The sequence below is a fragment of the Tripterygium wilfordii genome, chromosome 18 (assembly GCF_013401445.1).
Source record: "Tripterygium wilfordii isolate XIE 37 chromosome 18, ASM1340144v1, whole genome shotgun sequence".
In the NCBI taxonomy this organism is placed as follows: Eukaryota; Viridiplantae; Streptophyta; class Magnoliopsida; order Celastrales; family Celastraceae; genus Tripterygium; species Tripterygium wilfordii.
The window spans coordinates 275,833-294,366 of NC_052249.1; the positions used below are offsets into that span (position 1 = coordinate 275,833).

The following is an 18,534-nucleotide window of genomic DNA, read 5'->3' on the forward strand; positions in this document are numbered from 1 at the left end:
AGCCCAGAGTCTTTGAGAGATTAGACTTTAAATGACTTAATTTTTGAAACGGAAGGGAGATTCGAACCCTAATCATCAAGGTAATACACATCATTCGTATCATTCTAACTAGTAGCTTGAATGTTTAAATGACTTAATTGGATTGTTACTTGTTAGTTATATAAAAGAAATTAGGCAAATGTGTAGAATTGGGTACAATGGAATGATGATTCAGGTTGGAAGCATGGAAATCTTTGTCCTTCAGCATATGATGTAAACAGGGTTTTCTGATGACCTATAATGTCCTCCAGCATATGATATAACAGTTGATTCCCATTACCAATAGTGCTTGAAACCAATCAAGAATGATGGATTCATGCATATAGGGACTAAGTAAACATAATATAGCACGTGAATTTGACAAAAGCTTTTCAAAATTGGGGTTGCACCTTTCTAGCTTGATTTTAGTTGGAATACGTAACATCGATGATCAAGGCTTATGAAATTTTAATCGTGGTGGTCTGGGCTTCAATTTGATGGATCATTTATCAAAAACCATGGTCGACCAGAATGAGAGAAAAACAAGACGAAGGAAAGAGACGGGATGAAGGAGACAAAACATAATTTCATCTCAGCCGCTGGATCTGATAAAGATTGGTAAATTAACAAAAAAAAAAAATGTGTTTTCCGGATAAGATTTATATATACTCACACATATATGCATGTATGTATATGTGTGTGTGTTTATTTTAAGTATATAACAGCTCAAATTGATGAGCTAATGGCATGCGTGGTTTAGGTTATTCTTTTTCACTATGTTTTTCTTTCATTTTCAGATAGTATTAAACAATGTCACAAGTAGGTGTTGGTTTGCGTTTGTTGGGTTCTCTAGATATCGCTATAAATGTAACATATATGCAAATACAATCTAGTGGTAGCTAGATATCACCAAATTAATAATGCCATGCCGGCCAACACGTACTAAATTAAAGCGATCCTCAATACTCTTTGATTTAATTTAATAATTTGTGACCTAATCAATGTTGCTCTCGAGTTGAGAAATTTTGAACCATCAAAAGAAACCATTGTACTCTTTTTAGTATTCTTAAATGTCTAACTTGTTAGTTTAACTCCGTTAATCATTTTCGTACCAAAATGATTCCAAAAGAATGTATGTATATGTTTTCAAAAAGTTTGATACTACTTGGAAAGCGTGTCCTTCATTGTATCCAAAAATATTAATTGAAAATGATTTATATTAGTGCGTACAAGAATATAGAAATTACAAATGAAACTTGCAACAATGTAATGATGATCGTAGATGAATTGAGGCACGGGCCTCTGGAAAGAGAAGTTTCGAATCTGAATAGCCTAGTTGTTAAGCAAGTAACAAATCTCTAACATGCAAATTGTGCCATTGTGGGAACAAAAAAAGAAAATTTGTGGGAATATATTTGGTAGAATTTAGTGAAGAATAATAGGAATAAGTAGCACGACTTGTTTTGGATTAGGATTAGGAATTAGGACTTAGGACCAAGGAATATATATATATCGAACAAAATACTACTAGCCCACTAGCTTTAAGCCTTTAACATAGTCCACGATGGGCTTAAAACATTCCGGACAATATACGAGGGCCCAATGAACTTGGGCCTCTTTAGATGTAATTGTAAAGCATCCAGAACATCTGTTGGGCCCTAAATCAAGCCTAGTTGGGCATTCATTCATTGCCCCATTTTCAGTTACCTTGGTAAGTGAAATGGCTGCGGTTGAACGAATCCAACTGATTTTCCAAGTTTAACTAGTTTCATTCGCAACCTGCAACTCAATAACAGCCATTCAAAACCTTAACGAAACTCCTTTTTAAACCAATATTAGCTATCAATTAACAGCATTTACCAACCCACTTTCATAACTGTTCTTTGTAGAAACATTAAAATGACTCCTATTATATTCACAAACACCTCAACACTTGAGTTTCTGTTCGGTTTTCTGTTTCGGTTTCTCGAGAAAAAAAAAAGTAACAAGTCCCCATCTTTTTAATTTCACTCTTAACACCCATCAGAAGAAAACACATTTTGATCATCTGAAGAATCAAATATTTTCTGGGTCATGGACATCAAGATTGAAGATGAAACAGCACAACAACAACAACCCCTTTTAGAAGACAAAAACACAAAGCCTCCTCCCAAGAAACCAAAAACACCAACACAAAAGGCAGTAAGGAAAACCTTCAAAGGAACAACACAATTGTCTAAGCTTCTCCCAACAGGTTCTGTCCTAACATTCCAAATTCTATCTCCTGTTCTAACCCACCAAGGCCATTGTCCCACCACCACAAGCCAATCATTAACTCTAGCCCTTCTAGCTCTCTCTGGCCTGGCTTGCTTCCTCCTCTGCTTCACCGATAGTTGCCGGGACGAAAACGGGAAGATTCGCCATGGAGTCGCAACATTTAAAGGCTTGTGGGTTCTCGATGGATCGGTGAAACTGTCAGAAGAAGAGGCTGAGAAGTATAAACTGAGATTCATTGATTTCTTTCATGCTGTATTGTCTTTATTGGTGTTCTTTGCAGTTGCTCTGTTTGATAAGAACATTGTGAAATGCTTTTGTCCAACGCCATCAGAGGAGACCAAGGAGTTGATTGTGGGGTTGCCTTTCTGGATTGGTGTGGTTTGTAGCATATTGTTTGTTGCTTTTCCAACCAAGAGACATGGCATTGGCTCCCCACTTTCACGCAAATAAGAATTTCCATGTCTCGTCTCTTCCTTTCACTGATTATCAAGTCAATGAATTTTTACATCCATTGATTTGTCAAAGCAATTATTTCTTTGAATTTAGTCTCATTCTGATGTGAGTTTTCTACAAATTGATGAAAAGCTATCACAGTCAACATCCAATTTGTTTAATTGAACAAAGAAGAAGACTAGAAACAACACATATTTGTGGAGTAGGTTACATGATTTAACTACCATGAATGGGCCTTTATTGTTTAGCTTTTAGTCTCTGATAAATCAATTCCATTTATCGGTTCACTTTGAATGCATTAGATTCACACGCGATGTTGGATTTAGTTCTTGGCATTGAGGTCAATATAGCCAAGTATTTCTTCAAGAAAATCAGTTGTTTGACTATTTAATACAAACACATAGGATAATTCCATAGTGAATTGCATTATCTGAAAGGCATTTCCTTATCCACCACTAACCTAATCAATTCAAAAGCCCACTATGTCTATCTATGACTATGATGATGCACAACTTGCCAGGAAATTGAGCTCATCATGCATTTATGTGTTGTATTGTCATCATATATTGTTTTCTCTGTTTTTTTTTTTCACCAAAAGAATGAAGTAAATATATAGGGAATTGTATAGTGCGTTCAAAAAATAAGCAATCCAAACAAGTAGTAGTAGTCATAGTCAAGGTTTATGACACAATGGAGAGGAACTCTTCAAGAAAGGCTTCTCTTGTTCTCCCCTTTTGGATTGAATTTTCAAGTGAAAGACTTCACATTTCAAAATTATTAATTACTCAAGCCCAACTTGCCATTTTTTGTCAACACAAAATACTATAATTTGAAGAAAATGAGAAGTAGAAAAAGAAAGTGAGAAAGATTTGGGTCCAATTTACGCTCTCAGACTAAGACCAGTGCGATCTTGTCTTTCAAAAGACTTGGCCTAAAATCAGGGTTGTTTTGTCCTTCAAATTTTTAGATCACAACCCACGTGAGACTTTTTGTAAGTCTCAAGTCTTAACATCAAATTAAGGAAAATAAGAACTTAAAAGTAGATAAATGTTGAAGAGAGGGCCCCGGTTGTTCCAATCTTTGCTAGAAAAATAGTGGGCATGCACCCACTCGCTTTTTACAAGACATTGGCACTCACTCTCGGTTTTCTTGTTTGGTATGATTCAACACCAAACCAAACATGATAAATTCTAAAGTGAAATAGTATAAGAGCACTATTTAATTGTTAATCCTCAAAAGAATGGATTTATTCCTACATATATTTTAAATAAAATATTGATAGTCAATAATAATGTAAAACCGAAGGTAAAATCAATATTGAAAGAAAGAAATTATAAAATAATAATAAAGACGCAACGATATTCATGGTTTGACAATTTGTCTAGTCCACAGAATGTCTGATATTTTATTCTCAAATGTCTGAGTAATACATGCATTTATAGTGCGTCGGATGTTAGATGTGGTTGCACCGATTGATTTGCCTCTCTTGATGACCTCTTGTAATAATTGTTGTTCGAACGATTACCTCCTTCAACATTGAAGCAATTGAAAATATATAGGAGTTGAAACTGTCTTCTTCATCATTTCATACCTCTTCAACTCCGTCTGCCTATCTCTTGAGCAAAATATTGAAAGTCAATAATAAATAAATGCATATCTTATGGTTCGTGAACGTGTGTGCACGCGCCGTGGATACGGTGTCGTACCAAACGAGCAAAGAACCACAAAAATGGAAAGAAAAGCACGCGACCCTATATAAACTCCAAGAAATAAATTGTTTTTCTTTTAATTTAAAAAAAATAAGAGAGAGGGAAAGAAGAGAGGGAAAGTCACCCAACACAGAGAAAAACAAAAAAAACCAATTCCTGAATCAATATCTTCATCACTGCTCCCATATACTTTTTTTTTTCTTCCGAATTATCAATAGGAGTAAAGTTTTGTCAAATTTTAATTTCCAAAAGGGAAAACTAGAAAATAACGACAAACATGCGAGCAATTGAAAAGAATACTGGGGATGGTGTTGGTTCTATGTTTGTTCTTGTTCTCTCTTTAAATCAAAATCCCAATCTTCTTCTTTTCTTCTTTTTAATATTTTCTGCTATTTTATTAATTATTGTTTGTTCCACAAATCTTATTCGCACAAAAACCTCATCATGTATTCCAGATAGACAAACAAGAGCGAGAAAGGCCAAGTTTGTTTTTTTAGACATAGAAAATTGTCAAATGCAAAACCTAATTTGGTTTTGGGATTCCTTTTAGTCCTTCTTCTTCGATTGAGAGTTCCTTTTTCTGGGTTTTTTGATTTTTGATTTGAAAGAATAAGTCTTTTCATCAATTTGCCCAATTTTTTTGGTGGGAGAGTTTGATCATTCAACAATGGAGGCCGGCTCTGAGGGAGAGAGGAAGAAGCCTCCGGAAGGAGAAAGCAAGTCCAAGAGGAAAATGAAAACTGCTTCTCAGTTGGAAATTCTTGAGAAGACTTATGCTGGTATGCTGCTCTATGAAATGTTGAGTTTTTCAGTTTGGTTTTTTTCTTTTTTGGGAATTTGCTTGCTGATTTTATTCGAATTTTTGATTTGTTTAGCTGAGCAATACCCATCCGAGGCCTCACGGGCGGAGCTATCAGTGCAGTTGGGGCTGTCCGATCGGCAACTGCAGATGTGGTTCTGCCACAGGCGTTTGAAGGACAGGAAGGGTGTGCCTGTGAAGAAGCCAAGCAAGGATTTTCCATTGCCTCCAACCACACCAGGAGTGGGTGGGGAGGAGATGGCTGCTGCTGAGGCGGGAAATGAGCATGCATTGGGGTCTAGTTTGGTGACACATTCCTTCATAGATTCCAGGCGAGTGGTTCCAAGGTCTGGAGTGGCTCTTGCTAGGATTGGAGGTGATGTGTCATCATTGAAGAGGTATTATGAACCTCAGCAGTCCATATCTGAGCTTCGAGCTATTGCTTTTCTGGAAGGGCAGTTGGGAGAGCCGCTAAGGGAGGATGGGCCAATTCTAGGAATGGAGTTTGATCCTTTGCCACCGGGTGCATTTGGCGCACCAATAGGTAGTGCTGGTTCGTTCCTGATTTGCATATTCAAATTTGGTCTGTGCATTTATAACTTGCTAGTGTTAGGCAATACAGCTGAATGTACTTTGATGAACGACTAAAGGTTATAACTTCATGGATGATTAATTCTCATTTCTGTGTTCTATAATTTATACCCAAATAATGATCTTTTTCTCAGCCATGTGTACGTGTACTCTGTGATCAAGTGCTTAGTCATGACGATCTAGTGGAGGACAAAGTTGGTGCCAATTGCGTGGCTAAGCCAAAGCCTTTCAATTCATGGGTGGTGTAACTTAGTAAAAAAAGGCTTGGAGTTGCCCGCAATGCAATGGCCTTAAGAAATTTCGTAAAGAACTGAAGCTACTAGGATTACTAGGGTGTGAATCCAATTCTAGATTTAAGATGTTCTTTTGAAATTGACATGCTGTGATTGTTTCATATGGGGATACCAACGTTGACATCCTTTCTGCTGGATTTAGATATGTATTTTTAAAGAGGTTCCTTTTCCCTTTTCTTTTGGTTGTTTTTATTCTTACCAAAAAAAATAACATGTTTTAATCAGTACATAATACAAATGTGTATTTGGATGACAATGGCAACAAAGCCACGAGAGGTTTTTTTGGGTTTTCTAGTTCTTAAGGTGTGCTATTCTTGAGTGGCCTTTAATTTTGATTTCTTGCTATGGATGCTTTTAAGACGTCTGTTTTGCTCTTTTCATTTAATCTTGAGTTTGCCTCAGGTTGGGCATGTTTGTGCATTAGCATTTCATGGCACATAACACTGGTTCTGCCTTGATGAATCACACTAGGGATGGCAGCGGTAGGGGAGCAAAAGCAACCCGAACGGTCTTTTGAGGCTAAACTTTGTGACAGACCTGATGCAAAAATTATTAAGGTTAGACTGGCTTTTTTTGCATACGTAATGGATGATGTTAGGGTTTGTGCAAATTTGTTTTGCAGGTATTTTTTTTGGTAGGCTGCATACTTTTTATTGGTATTATCATTTTTTCTTTTCCTTTTGACAAAAGTGGAAATTATATGTATTTCAGGGTGCCCCTAGGCTTCTTCACGAATATCAGTTTCTTCCGGAGCAGCCAGCTGTTAGAAATGACACATATGAAAGAGTTGGTCCATCGGCGGCATCCTACCATTATGGTTCCCCTGCCGACGGTTCTAATGCACGGACTTTATCTTTATCTACAGGGCATACATTCCTGCATGCCAACGAGCAAGTTCCTGCTGGACATAGTTTTTCAGGTCATGTTCCTGGTCTTAGTCTTTTCCCTCAACAAGGCAGGCCGGGTCATCTCTTGACATCTTCTTTTGAGGAACGTGACAATATTTTGCAAAAGAAATCCTTTCCAAACATTGACATGGATGTTCACTTGGGTGCTCAACCACTCACCACACTGGATAATCCGGTTGAAAAGAGGGTCACCCCTGATGATGATTTTGCACGAGTGGAAAGGAGACACAAGGTATGTTGTCTTATTGAAGTACTTTGTACTACGGAAGTACCATAGATTGTCATATCATATATGTTTATTGAATTCTTGTAGAGTGAAAAGGCAAGAATATTGCGTGAAGTTGAAGCCCACGAGAAAAGGATTCGAAAAGAGCTTGAAAAACAAGATATTCTGAGGCGTAAGGTCTGGATCGTACTGTCCTTTTTTTTCCCCTGAGATTTGCTAATTTTGTCATTGTGAACTCTAAAAAGAGGAGCAAATATGAAGAGAAACGTAATTTGTTACTCTGTTATTTTGCTTTTGTGGGCCTCATAATTGCTGTGCTATTTTTATCATTTTGAACATTAAGAGAGAGGAGCAAATGAGGAAAGAAATGGAGAGGCATGACCGTGAAAGGCGGAAAGAAGAGGAGAGGTTGCTGCGGGAAAAGCAGCGAGAGGAGGAGAGATACCTGAGGGAGCAAAGGCGTGAACTGGACCGAAGGGAGAAGTACTTGCAGAAGGCATCGATTAGAGTAAGCATGAGAACTTATGATCATGAGCTATACTTAAATAATGATGGTATGCCAAATGTGTGTTTCTTTTTTCTTTGATTACTTAGGCCGAGAAAATGAGGCAAAAAGAAGAATTACTGAGAGAAAAGGAGGCAGCTAGGCAGAAAGCTGCTACTGAGAGAGCAGTCGCTCGAAGAATGGCTAAAGAATCGATGGAACTCATGGATGATGAACGTTTGGAACTCATGGAACTAGCTGCCTCAAGCAAGGGTTTGCCCTCAATGCTCTCTCTCGACTTTGAAACCCTGCAAAACCTTGATGTATTTAGAGGTTGGTATTGTTCGACTTACTTTTTTCCTTATAAGTCTTACTTCTATTTGATAAATAACATATTGGGCATCTATGCGATAACTTAATGAAACTTTATTACGGTATTGTTGACATTTTCAGCTACTACTGTTGACATTTATGGAAAAGTTTCCAACTTAAATTTTATGTAGACTTCTTTGCATCTGTCCCAGCTGTTTTAACTTCATTATATGATTTGGTTATCTTGCTTTTAGTACTTGTAGTCAATGTATCTATGCTATTCAGTCCCATGCCTCCTATTATGAATTCCTGAAGATTGTGACATCGGCTGCATTTGTCATATGAAATTCATTTTATGAGACAATGAATTTTTTAAAATTTTGTTTCGATATCTTGTAGAAGAACTGACTGCATTCCCACCCAAATCCGTGCGATTGAAGCGGCCTTTTTCTATTAAACCTTGGAATGATTCTGAGAAGAACATAGGCAATCTTCTTATGGTGAGTTGAAATTGTGCTCCACTTTCACTTACAAGGATATGATTTGTTGCATTTTCTTAACTTTATGTATGCATACTCTTAATTAAATTGGACTCATATACACAAATAGAGGTTATATTTTATTTTTCAACTAGGTTGTTTCTGGTGCTTTAAATTGAAATATCAAAAGATACATTAGAAAAATGTTCAGACTCATTTTAAAATATCTCTGGAAGGCTGTGTACTGTTTGTTTTTTTTTTTCTTTTCTCTGTATAATGTGTGAATGTGTTCTTAATGTTAGGTTTGGAAATTCCTAATTAATTTTGCGGATGTTCTTGGTCTTTGGCCCTTCACTCTGGATGAGTTTATCCAAGCTTTTCATGATTATGTAAGTTACTAAGTTCCTTTGAGATTTTTCAGTTTATTTACATTTGGAAATTGAATGTATCTTGTTAATTATTTTGTGTCTGGATATAATATACCCTTAATGTTTGTTGATTTTACAGGACCCAAGGTTGTTGGGTGAGGTGCATGTCTCTCTTCTTAGGTCCATCGTTAAGGATATTGAAGATGTTGCGAGGATACCTGCCACCAAGTTAGGTGTGAATCAAACTAGTGCTGCAAATCCTGGAGGTGGCCATCCACAGATTGTTGAAGGCGTAAGTAGTTCTGGGGTTGCTAGTTTGGCAATCATGTTATTTATATTTTTAGGTTAGTTTAGGTTCTTACTCCTACAAAATCATAATTAAGTTTGAATTTCTATGTTAGGCATACACGTGGGGTTTTAGTATTCGGAGCTGGCAGCGGCACTTGAATCCATTGACATGGCCTGAAATCTTGCGGCAATTCGCTCTATCTGCAGGATTTGGACCACAATTGAAACAAAGGGTGATTGAACCAGCATATCTTCGTGATGATAATGAGGTGGCTTCCATTTTCTCTTGTTTGTTTCAATTGTGAGGCTGCTCTATGTACTTCTTTTCCTTAGTGCAGTGGCCCACGTAATAATCTCATAGTAATGAAATAACTTCTATGTTGTAAACAAAGTAAAAACTGAAAACGTATCTCTAAATCTGCTTTTATATGAATAGAAAACTAAACAACTTATAATATCATCTTCAATCAAACTAATATATGAGAAACCATCACTCCTATTGGGCACACATTCCACTTCTTTGATTGTGGCCTCAAATCATCTTAGTCTTTTGTGCCTTGGGTATTGATTTATTTCTGCCTGCATTTATTGTTTATAAATTGCAGCATACTATGTACTTTCATCACATTATTGTTATTAGTGCTAAACGGACTATAGATTGCTTTAGATTTTTATATCGATGGTGATTGTGGTTGCTAGGTTATGTAATTTGCACTATGTGTTAATTATTTAATGGCATGAGAAGATTAAGTCAATTGAATTTGGCAGTGCCAATGAGAAACAAATTCTTTTATCTTTAGTTTTTCGGAATATATTATCCATAATAATACTTCAAAAGAATATATTACTTGGGAAACAAAGTTAGACGGTTTCATTTTCTCAATTTATTGTTACATGCAACTTGCAGGATAATGATGGTGAAGATATAATTTCAAATTTACGCAGTGGAGCAGCTGTTGAAAATGCTGTTGCCATAATGCAAGAAAGGGGTTTCTCTAATCCTCGCAGATCCAGGCATTGCTTGACACCTGGAACTGTTAAGTTTGCAGCATTTCACGTTCTTTCTTTTGAGGGAAGCAAGGGTCTAACAATAATGGAAGTTGCAGAGAAGATCCAGGTGTTTAAATGTTGATGACTGCATACTTAATTCATGCATTAAACCCTAAGCCTCATTTTATTTATCTACTTGCTTGGATTTTATGTCAGAAATCTGGACTGAGGGATCTGACGACGAGCAAGACACCTGAAGCTTCTATTGCTGCTGCTTTGTCTAGAGATACAAAGCTTTTTGAGAGAACAGCTCCTTCAACTTATTGCGTACGTCCAGCCTATAGAAAGGACCCGACTGATGCTGAGGCTATACTTTCTGCAGCTAGGGAAAGAATACGGATATTTAAAAGCGGATTTGTAGATGGTGTAGATGATGCTGAAAGAGATGAAGATTCTGAAAGTGATATAGTGAAGGATCCTGATGTTGATGATCTGAATTCTGATGTAAAATCCAAGGAAGATGCTCTCTTTTCTCAAGAAACAAATAAATTTAGATCGAAAGTTCCGTTAGTAAATGGTAAGAAGTCTGATACGCTTGTTCAAACTCCAGAGAGTGTTCCTAGGGATTTCAGCGAGGGCTTGCCTCTTGCACATTCTGAAAACTTGGATGAAGTAAAAGGTCTTGGTGCTGCTGGTGATCAATCTACAGATGTTGCTGCAGTCTCAAACGATGTAACTAACCTTGATCAAGAAGACATGGATACTGATGACAGCAGTTTTGGTGAGCCATGGGTTCAAGGACTTCTAGAGGGGGAGTACTCTAGCCTCTGTGTTGAGGAGCGCGTTAATGCGCTTGTTGCATTAATTGATGTGGCAATTGAAGGAAACTCAATTCGAGTTGCTCTTGAGGTTTTATATTCTTTTCACTTTTTGGTAAAATTTGATGTTTCCTTTTTCAATTTGTTTATCAGAATGAGAACTTTTCAGGAACGGTTAGAAGCAGCAAATGCTCTAAAGAAACAAATGTGGGCAGAGGCTCAACTGGATAAGCGTCATATGAAAGAAGAGTGTGTAGTGAAGACGCATTATTTGACAGGTACAGGGAACAAAACGGAGCCCAATTCTGGATCCTTGGTTGAGGTGAGGCAAAGCCCATTGGTCACGATTGGTGAAAAAACTAATGAGATGTTCACAGGCACTGCTTTCCCTCAAGATCGATTAAGCGAGCCACGGAATGAAATGAACTTCAACATCATGCCATCTGAAGGGAATATGCAAGTGCAAGGTTTTTCAAATGCTCTGGCTAGCCCCCAATATCAGCAATTTCATACTGCTGAAAATTCGCGCTCACAGCTAAAATCTCTCATCGGTCACAAGGCAGAGGAAATGTATGTGTATCGATCACTGCCCCTTGGTCAGGATCGCAGACGTAATCGATATTGGCGGTTTATAACATCTTCTTCTTCTAATGATCCTGGATGTGGCAGAATATTTGTTGAATTAGATGATGGTCGTTGGAGAATTATTGATTGTGAAGAGGTAGCGTTTCCTCCTTGCAAATCTCATATGCTTATTAGACATGGACAATTGTACATCTGCACCATATTTTCATATGCTTTAGCAGTCATGGATGTTGCATGTTATAGTTTAAGTCTTGCGCATGAACATGCACATGTACTTTTGTGTCATTGCATGCAGTTCTGGCACTATGCACGCACGTGCATGCATGTGAACTATGCCTACTTATTCCTTTATATTTAACCTAGAGCATTTGGTTGAAGCAAAGGCAATTGGCACCAAATGTTTTGTACACTCAACATTTACCTTGCCTGGGCTTAGGTGATTCAACATATACTGTGTCAGTCACTCCTATTTGAGAGTGACTGCCTGATGTAGTTTCTAATTCCCTACATTATGTATACTTATAGTCTATTTCTCCTTAATTTGCATGCAGGATTTTGATACTCTTCTGGCATCTTTGGATGTGCGTGGGATTCAAGAATCCCATTTGCACGCTATGTTACAAAAGATAGAGACATCCTTCAAAGAAACTGTTAGAAGAAACCTGATTCTTGCTAAGAGAGACAGTATGGTTGACGACACATGCAAAACTGAAGGTGTCGAAAGTTCTGTTGGCCCTGATTATTGTGCTACTATTGATAGTCCTCGCAGTACTGTTTTTGTTGCAGATCCTGACGTATCAGAGACCTCAACATCTTTTGCAATTGAGATTGGGAGGAATGAAAATGAGAGAAGTCATGCCTTGAAGGAATATCGAGATTTTGAGGAGTGGATGTGGAAAGAATGTTATCTCTCACCATTATTATGTGCAATTAAGTATGGGAATAAGAGGTGTCTGCCGTTGCTGACTGTTTGTGAACACTGCCATCAAATATATTGTTCTGAAGACAGCTGTTGTCCCTCTTGCTATAGGACCAATGGTACTTGCCGGAGTGACGTGAATTTTTCTGAGCATATGGCTCTATTTGAAGAGCAATTGAAGGCAGATTCTTCTTGTAGTTCACAGGGTTCAGTTTCTTCTCCCCCTAGAATAAGATTGCTCAAATTGCTAATATCTTTGATTGAGGTAAATCTTCAATTTCTGCTTTCTTTGGAATAATATACAATGGTGTTTTAGCATCATCTTTCATTGTAGCAGTCTGACAATTTATGTTATCTAATTATTCCTTTCTTAGTTTGCAATGCAGCATATTATGTTTGTTGTTTTTATTTATTTATTTGCCTTGGCAGGTTTCCATACTGCCAGAAGCCCTACGACCTGTTTGGACTGCTGGCTATCGAAAATCTTGGTGTATGAAACTGTATTCCGCTGCATCAGCTGAAGAGCTTTTTCAGGTTTATATTATGAACTTTGCTTTTGTGATTTCTTCTCGAGCATAGACCACTTGCTCTCTCTTTCTCCCTAGTTAGGATGTGGCAAGAAGAGGTTTTCTTTTTTCCTTTTCTTTATTAGAGTGGGGGGTGGGGAGAAGGGAAGGTGTAGTTGGGGTACAAATAATAGTGGCAAATGCATCTGTGACATTGCCATTATTTCATATTTATCACATTGCAAGGATCTTGTACTTTTTTTTTCCCTTGTTTATAGATTAAGGAACTTTGCCGTTCAATCATTGCAGACTCTTTCTATACCTCTTTGCGCAACTTACGAAGCTTAACAATCTTTTTACAATGTCTGCAGGTTCTGACATTGTTAGAAAGAGCTGTAAAGGGGAATTATTTATCTTCAAATTTTGAAACCACCAGAGAATTGTTGGATTCATCTGAGCTGTTGGATTCTGCACCTAGTTACTCTTCCTTTCCTGAAGCAGTTACTGTGCTTCCTTGGTTACCACAAACTACAGCGGCTGTGGCTCTTAGAGTCATGGAATTTGATTCATCCATATCTTACTTGTTGCATCACAAGGCGGAGTCTCAAAATGATGAGGGGCTCATGGTATGTAAGCGTTTCTCAAATTATTCCTGACAAATATTTGGCGTCCGGTAACATAGGATTGATGAAATTCATCTTTATTACGGACAATGTCGAAGTGTGGGCATTTGTTAATCCATTTATGTTGTGTATTTTAGTTATAGCCTAGAACTTCATTAACCCGTGGAGGTAAAGTTCTGCACAACTTTTAAGCCATGGGTTAAATTCTTGGAAATATGTGGTCCAGTGGTAGAGTTGTAGGGTGCAACCTAGAGGTCACGGTCTTGAAGGTTCTGAAAACAGCCTCTCTACATATTATGTGGGGTAACGTCTGCGTACCTTTTATTCTCTTTGCTATGCTAGGGTTAGGCTGGATACATCTTGCCTTTCCTCAATCCCATCTCAAATGCGGGACCCTTATGCATTGTCAGATTGTCTAAAGAACCTAAGTTGTGGATGAAAGTACAATGATGATAACCACATATTTCTAAAGAGCTTATGCAATCTAAGAGATACTTACCAATTTGTTGTTCAAAGATACAATTTGAATTTTGACTTTTGAGTAAGAATCCATGTCAATTTACGCCTGGAGATGCCTTAATGTGTAATAAACTCTGAAGGATTTCCCTCCGTATGGCCTGTTATATTTCTTCCGTGGTAATTGCGTTTGTGAATGAATTGGCTCATCTTTTGTTTCATAGAAAACTCTCCTGACTCCTCTTCCCTGTTTCTTTGAAGCCTTCATCCAAATTCGCTGTGGTGAAGAACACCCAGGATGATGGAACAACTGAACCACCACATTCAGCTGGATTATTGCAAGAGGGGAACTGGATTGATGTGGCAGTCGGGTTCGCTGGTTCTGGTCGTGGACGAGGGGGGCGTGGTCGGGGCCGAGGACGTCCTACTGGCGAGAATTCTCAAAGAAATGTCCTTAGTTCAAGATTGCAGTCTGCCAAGAGAAGCAAAGCTGCAAACAGCGGGACATTAGGGCTGATGCTTGGATGGAAAGGTGGATCCCGTGGAAGAGGAGGACGTAAACGTGGGCATCGCAGCATTAGAAGTAAGCAAAAACAAGTGAAGAGGGTGGTTGCGGCTGCTGATGAGAATGATGCTCCACAAGAGGTCATGTTTGAGAAATTAGAACCGGGCTTTATAATGGATGAATGGAATGGAACCGAGTCAAGCAGGTTACTAGTGGAGGATGGGGCAGATGGCAGTTCCTCAGGGAGATCTGAATATGATGATCAAAATGGCCAAGCAATTGGAGATGAATATAACTATCTGGCAGTGAATGACTACACTGCTGGTCGTTCTAACGGCAAGTCAGATGACTTACCGGAAGGAAGTGAGTATAACATGGATGAAGATGACAACAATGAAGGGCTTGATGATGTGGAAGATGAACAAGAGGACCTGGATGCTGGCAGGTACATTAATGTGGATACAGATGATGGACCTGTTTGGGATAATGGAGAGCAGAACAGAGATCTGGACTATCTGGGATCAACATCCTCAGATTTTAGCCAGTAGGATACACCATTAGCGGCTTAGCGCATAGAATTGTTGATATATATGGAATCTCATAGTTATTCGGATTCTTTTTGTTTGATGGGTGCCCTGCACCATCAAGCTTAGCATACTTGAGAGGGTCTTAAATGTGCATATCTTCTCATAATTTGTTCACTAAGATTGTGGTCTACCCTTTTTGACATTCACAGAGCATCAAAAGGTGGTCTTATATGGCTCAGTACACTTGTTGTTGGATGTAAAAGCCTTGAATCAAAATACAAAGAACATTTATTATTTGCAGATGGAAAAGCCAATCACTATAACCTTCGACATGCAATACAACCATTACTTTAAAAAGGACAAAGGAATACCAACCAAAGCTTACAAATCAGAAATTGTGAAAACCATAATGTTGCTCAACTTGAATGTTGAAAAGCTTCCAACGAATGGGAAGGAAAGAAACTAGCCCCAAGACGCCTCATTCTATTTCATAGATTATAGACTTATAGTATCTATATATTCACAGATTTGGTCCTTTTTTAAGGAGTTGATACTCTCTTCAAGGTCCCAGGAGTTTCTTAATTCCAGCCTTCTGATCTGCACTCAGCCTACTTGGGAATTTGATGTTGAACTTAATCCTCAGATTTCCTTTCCTTGTTGGGTCTTTCTGGATCGGCATCCCTTCCCTCGGAACAACCTCCTCATAGTTTGGATGAATCACATTGTTGATGGGAATGGTTAAATTCCTGCCATCCAGAGTAGTGAGATGGACAGTGTAACCTGACAAGGCTTCACCTAAGGAAATCTTCAGCGTAACCACCAGATCATTCCCATCTCGAGTGAATGTGCTGTGGGGTTTTTCATCGATGATGAAGACGAGATCTGCTGGGGTAACATTTGGCTGCTCGTTACCTTTCTCTGGGAAAGTTATTTTAGTACCTTTCTTCCAGCCAGGCTTTACTTCAATGGTCAAAATTTCCTCCACCGGCATGGTCTTTCTGCACACACCAATAACGAAAAATATCAGTAAGATCATCTATCTTCAGTCTTGTTTCTATATGATGAATACAATGGCCTGAATTGCAAATGACAAGATTACAGACATGATATACCACACATTTTTTGAATATAACATATCTATAAACTCCCAGTTGCAGTACCACTGAGTTCCGAGGGAAGCTACACAGAAACAGAAAGTCGGTTACCTACAACAAGTCAGACAGTGATTCCTAACATCTCAAGAGAAAGATATTTTGTCTCAACATAGAAGTGTCTTGTCCTAATGTTGATAGTACTTCATATAAACAAATCAAACTCGCATCAAATTAAGGATATGCACATAAACTATACTGAAACAACCTTCAAAATCCATGGTTGATCTGAGCAAAGGCAAGAACGTGTCCAAAGGAAAAGTCATTAATAAGACTTGATATATAAATGTTCTGAGTCTAAAGTTCAAAAATCGATAACTGATGACTGTAAACATAAGGTAACCAGATGCATCAATATTTCTTCGAAACTGAACCGCCAATGATAATTGCACGTATCAAAAAAAACCATCCATGTCGAAACTTATAGTCTACCCTGTGACAGAATTCCAGCCAAAAGCAACTCTCTTAAACCTATGAATCTTCAAAACAGTAGTTCGTATCACTCTACCAATCTACCTTCATTATGCTAATGCCAGATTGCAAATACACTGAATCATACTTGAAGTTACCTCGCCATTCAAGGCTATTTAGCCAAAATAATTTATGCGCGAAGGAGCATCCACATTACAATGAAATAATAGCCAAAACCATTTGACACCTGATTCCATAACTACGGATGAAGTTGCAATCATACTTTATGAGGATACATAAAAACAAAAGGAGAATCATTCCAATCCGGAAAAACCAAATGTAAGGTCTTGCAGGCTTTACGTAATTCAAGTCAATAGGCGATCCATCAAGAGCATAGACATTATTTAATCAATATCGTATACAACAGACTATACTCCAGATCATAAAAGCAATGATTCATTACTGCACTAGAAAGATCATTTCTACCATCCATATATTCTATTTCTACCAATGTATAGCTATAAAAAACACAATTTAGCCAATCTAAAATACTCTATGACAAGTTTAAATCCTTGAAACAAAGAACTAAACAACTAGTTTGATAAAATATCAAATACCCATTTGCCATGTTCTCAAATCGTATAGAAAATAGTGTTAGCTCAGAAATACCTACCCGCTTGCATCAAGTATCTCTCTTGATATCTTCATCCTCTTGGTGGTTCCCTTATAAAGCTCTTCAAGTGTACATGGCAACCTGTTCTCAATGGGAGGCACTTTCCGAGAAGCACCGCCGCCACCTGCACCTCCTCCCCCAAAGGATTCAAATATATCATCCCCGAATATTCCACTTGAAAACCTCGTCCCTCTCATTCCACCACCACCTCCCATTCCTCCCATACCTCCAAATGGGCCTGAAACCCCGAAAAACTCTGCGAAAATGTCATCCGGGTTTCGTGTACTGAATCTAAACGACGTGGGTCCATCACCGGTGGAGAAATATGATGCGCCTCCTCCCGGACCACTTGCATCCGGAGGTGGAACACCGCCCTTTAAGCCCTCTTCACCATACTGATCATACACTGCTCTTTTCTGTGGATCACTGAGAACCTGCACAAATTCAATCAAAATTCAATACACCCAATTCATTTAATAGGGAGATTAATCTAGAAACGGAATTTATTACACTAAAAGCTTAATCAGTACTTACATCATAGGCTTCAGATATTTGCTTGAACTTGGCTTCAGCCTCCTTCTTGTTATTGGGATTCTTGTCAGGGTGCCATTTCATAGCAAGCTTTCTGTAAGCCTTCTTCAAGTCATCATCTTTCGCATTCCTATCAACCCCCAATATCTTGTAATAGTCCACTCCCATGTCTCCTACTTCTTCTCTCTTTCTCTTCTTCACCTTGATCCAACAATTTGGCTACTAACTATGCTAGAATGCTTGGTTTAGCTTTGTTTCTGGTTTCAGAGTCTTCTGTTGTTGATGTTTGCAAGAAAGATTTGTCTGGTGGAGGTATTAGTATTTGGATTTTTGATGATTTGAGAAACCTGTCGAAGGTTCCAGAACTAACTAGTAACTACATTACTACCGCTTCTGGATCCTAAGTGTGACCAGAATCTATCTCGTCCATGATGTCATGAATCTACACACAACTTATCTGCAACTGCAAGTGAGCCCAAAGACTTCCGAAACTTATCTGTAGCCTGTAGGTAGGAGTGTAGGACAGTCATATATGGGCCGAGTGTGGGTCTAATAAAGATTGTGACGATCCATTTAGCTGAGCCCATGAAGTCCAACCGCCATCTATGGGCCGAATCTAGGTCTACTAGAGATTTTGTGTGACGATCCATTTAGT

At 38.3% G+C, this 18,534-nt stretch overlaps 3 protein-coding genes across 6 annotated transcripts; 2 read left to right on the forward strand and 1 right to left on the reverse strand.

Moving 5' to 3' along the window:
- Nucleotides 1–1,927: 1,927 nt before the first annotated feature.
- On the forward strand, nucleotides 1,928–2,754 carry LOC119984720 (protein DMP7). Its single transcript, XM_038828802.1, has one exon. The coding sequence runs from the start codon at nucleotides 2,092–2,094 to the stop codon at nucleotides 2,722–2,724; it is 633 nt and encodes a 210-aa protein (XP_038684730.1). The 5' UTR covers nucleotides 1,928–2,091; the 3' UTR covers nucleotides 2,725–2,754.
- A 1,801-nt stretch (nucleotides 2,755–4,555) lies between these two features.
- Nucleotides 4,556–15,351, forward strand: LOC119983723 (homeobox-DDT domain protein RLT2-like). 4 transcript variants are annotated; one of them, XM_038827433.1, is made up of 18 exons: nucleotides 4,556–5,215; nucleotides 5,312–5,788; nucleotides 6,591–6,676; nucleotides 6,831–7,259; nucleotides 7,341–7,430; nucleotides 7,597–7,761; nucleotides 7,848–8,070; nucleotides 8,449–8,549; nucleotides 8,831–8,917; nucleotides 9,036–9,188; nucleotides 9,298–9,453; nucleotides 10,092–10,301; nucleotides 10,391–11,083; nucleotides 11,162–11,713; nucleotides 12,129–12,761; nucleotides 12,926–13,030; nucleotides 13,374–13,628; nucleotides 14,343–15,351. In XM_038827433.1, exons 1-18 carry the CDS (start codon nucleotides 5,104–5,106, stop codon nucleotides 15,132–15,134), a joined length of 5,319 nt encoding a protein of 1,772 aa, XP_038683361.1. In that variant the 5' UTR covers nucleotides 4,556–5,103; the 3' UTR covers nucleotides 15,135–15,351. The 4 variants fall into 4 exon arrangements, with proteins under 4 accessions (XP_038683361.1, XP_038683362.1, XP_038683363.1 ...); XM_038827434.1 differs by having other exon boundaries at nucleotides 8,452–8,549; XM_038827435.1 differs by having other exon boundaries at nucleotides 5,312–5,779.
- Nucleotides 15,352–15,445: 94 nt separating this feature from the next.
- On the reverse strand, nucleotides 15,446–18,238 carry LOC119983725 (dnaJ homolog subfamily B member 4-like). Its single transcript, XM_038827439.1, has 3 exons — nucleotides 17,883–18,238; nucleotides 17,349–17,782; nucleotides 15,446–16,111 (listed from the first exon to the last, which is right to left on the reverse strand). The coding sequence occupies exons 1-3, from the start codon at nucleotides 18,045–18,047 to the stop codon at nucleotides 15,673–15,675; spliced, it is 1,038 nt and encodes a 345-aa protein (XP_038683367.1). The 5' UTR covers nucleotides 18,048–18,238; the 3' UTR covers nucleotides 15,446–15,672.
- Between the last annotated feature and the right edge of the window lie 296 nt (nucleotides 18,239–18,534).

Excerpts from the sequence above, each read along its gene's own strand:
- LOC119984720 (XM_038828802.1), top strand. The coding sequence starts at position 2,092 with ATGGACATCAAGATTGAAGATGAAACAGCACAACAACAACAACCCCTT.
- LOC119983723 (XM_038827433.1), top strand. The coding sequence starts at position 5,104 with ATGGAGGCCGGCTCTGAGGGAGAGAGGAAGAAGCCTCCGGAAGGAGAA. Across the intron at positions 9,454-10,091 it reads ATCTTCGTGATGATAATGAG|GATAATGATGGTGAAGATAT; the intron begins GTGGCTTCCATT and ends TGCAACTTGCAG. Across the intron at positions 13,031-13,373 it reads CAGCTGAAGAGCTTTTTCAG|GTTCTGACATTGTTAGAAAG; the intron begins GTTTATATTATG and ends CAATGTCTGCAG.
- LOC119983725 (XM_038827439.1), bottom strand. The coding sequence starts at position 18,047 with ATGGGAGTGGACTATTACAAGATATTGGGGGTTGATAGGAATGCGAAA. Across the intron at positions 17,783-17,882 it reads AAATATCTGAAGCCTATGAT|GTTCTCAGTGATCCACAGAA; the intron begins GTAAGTACTGAT and ends GAATTTGTGCAG. Across the intron at positions 16,112-17,348 it reads GAGATACTTGATGCAAGCGG|AAAGACCATGCCGGTGGAGG; the intron begins GTAGGTATTTCT and ends TGGTGTGTGCAG.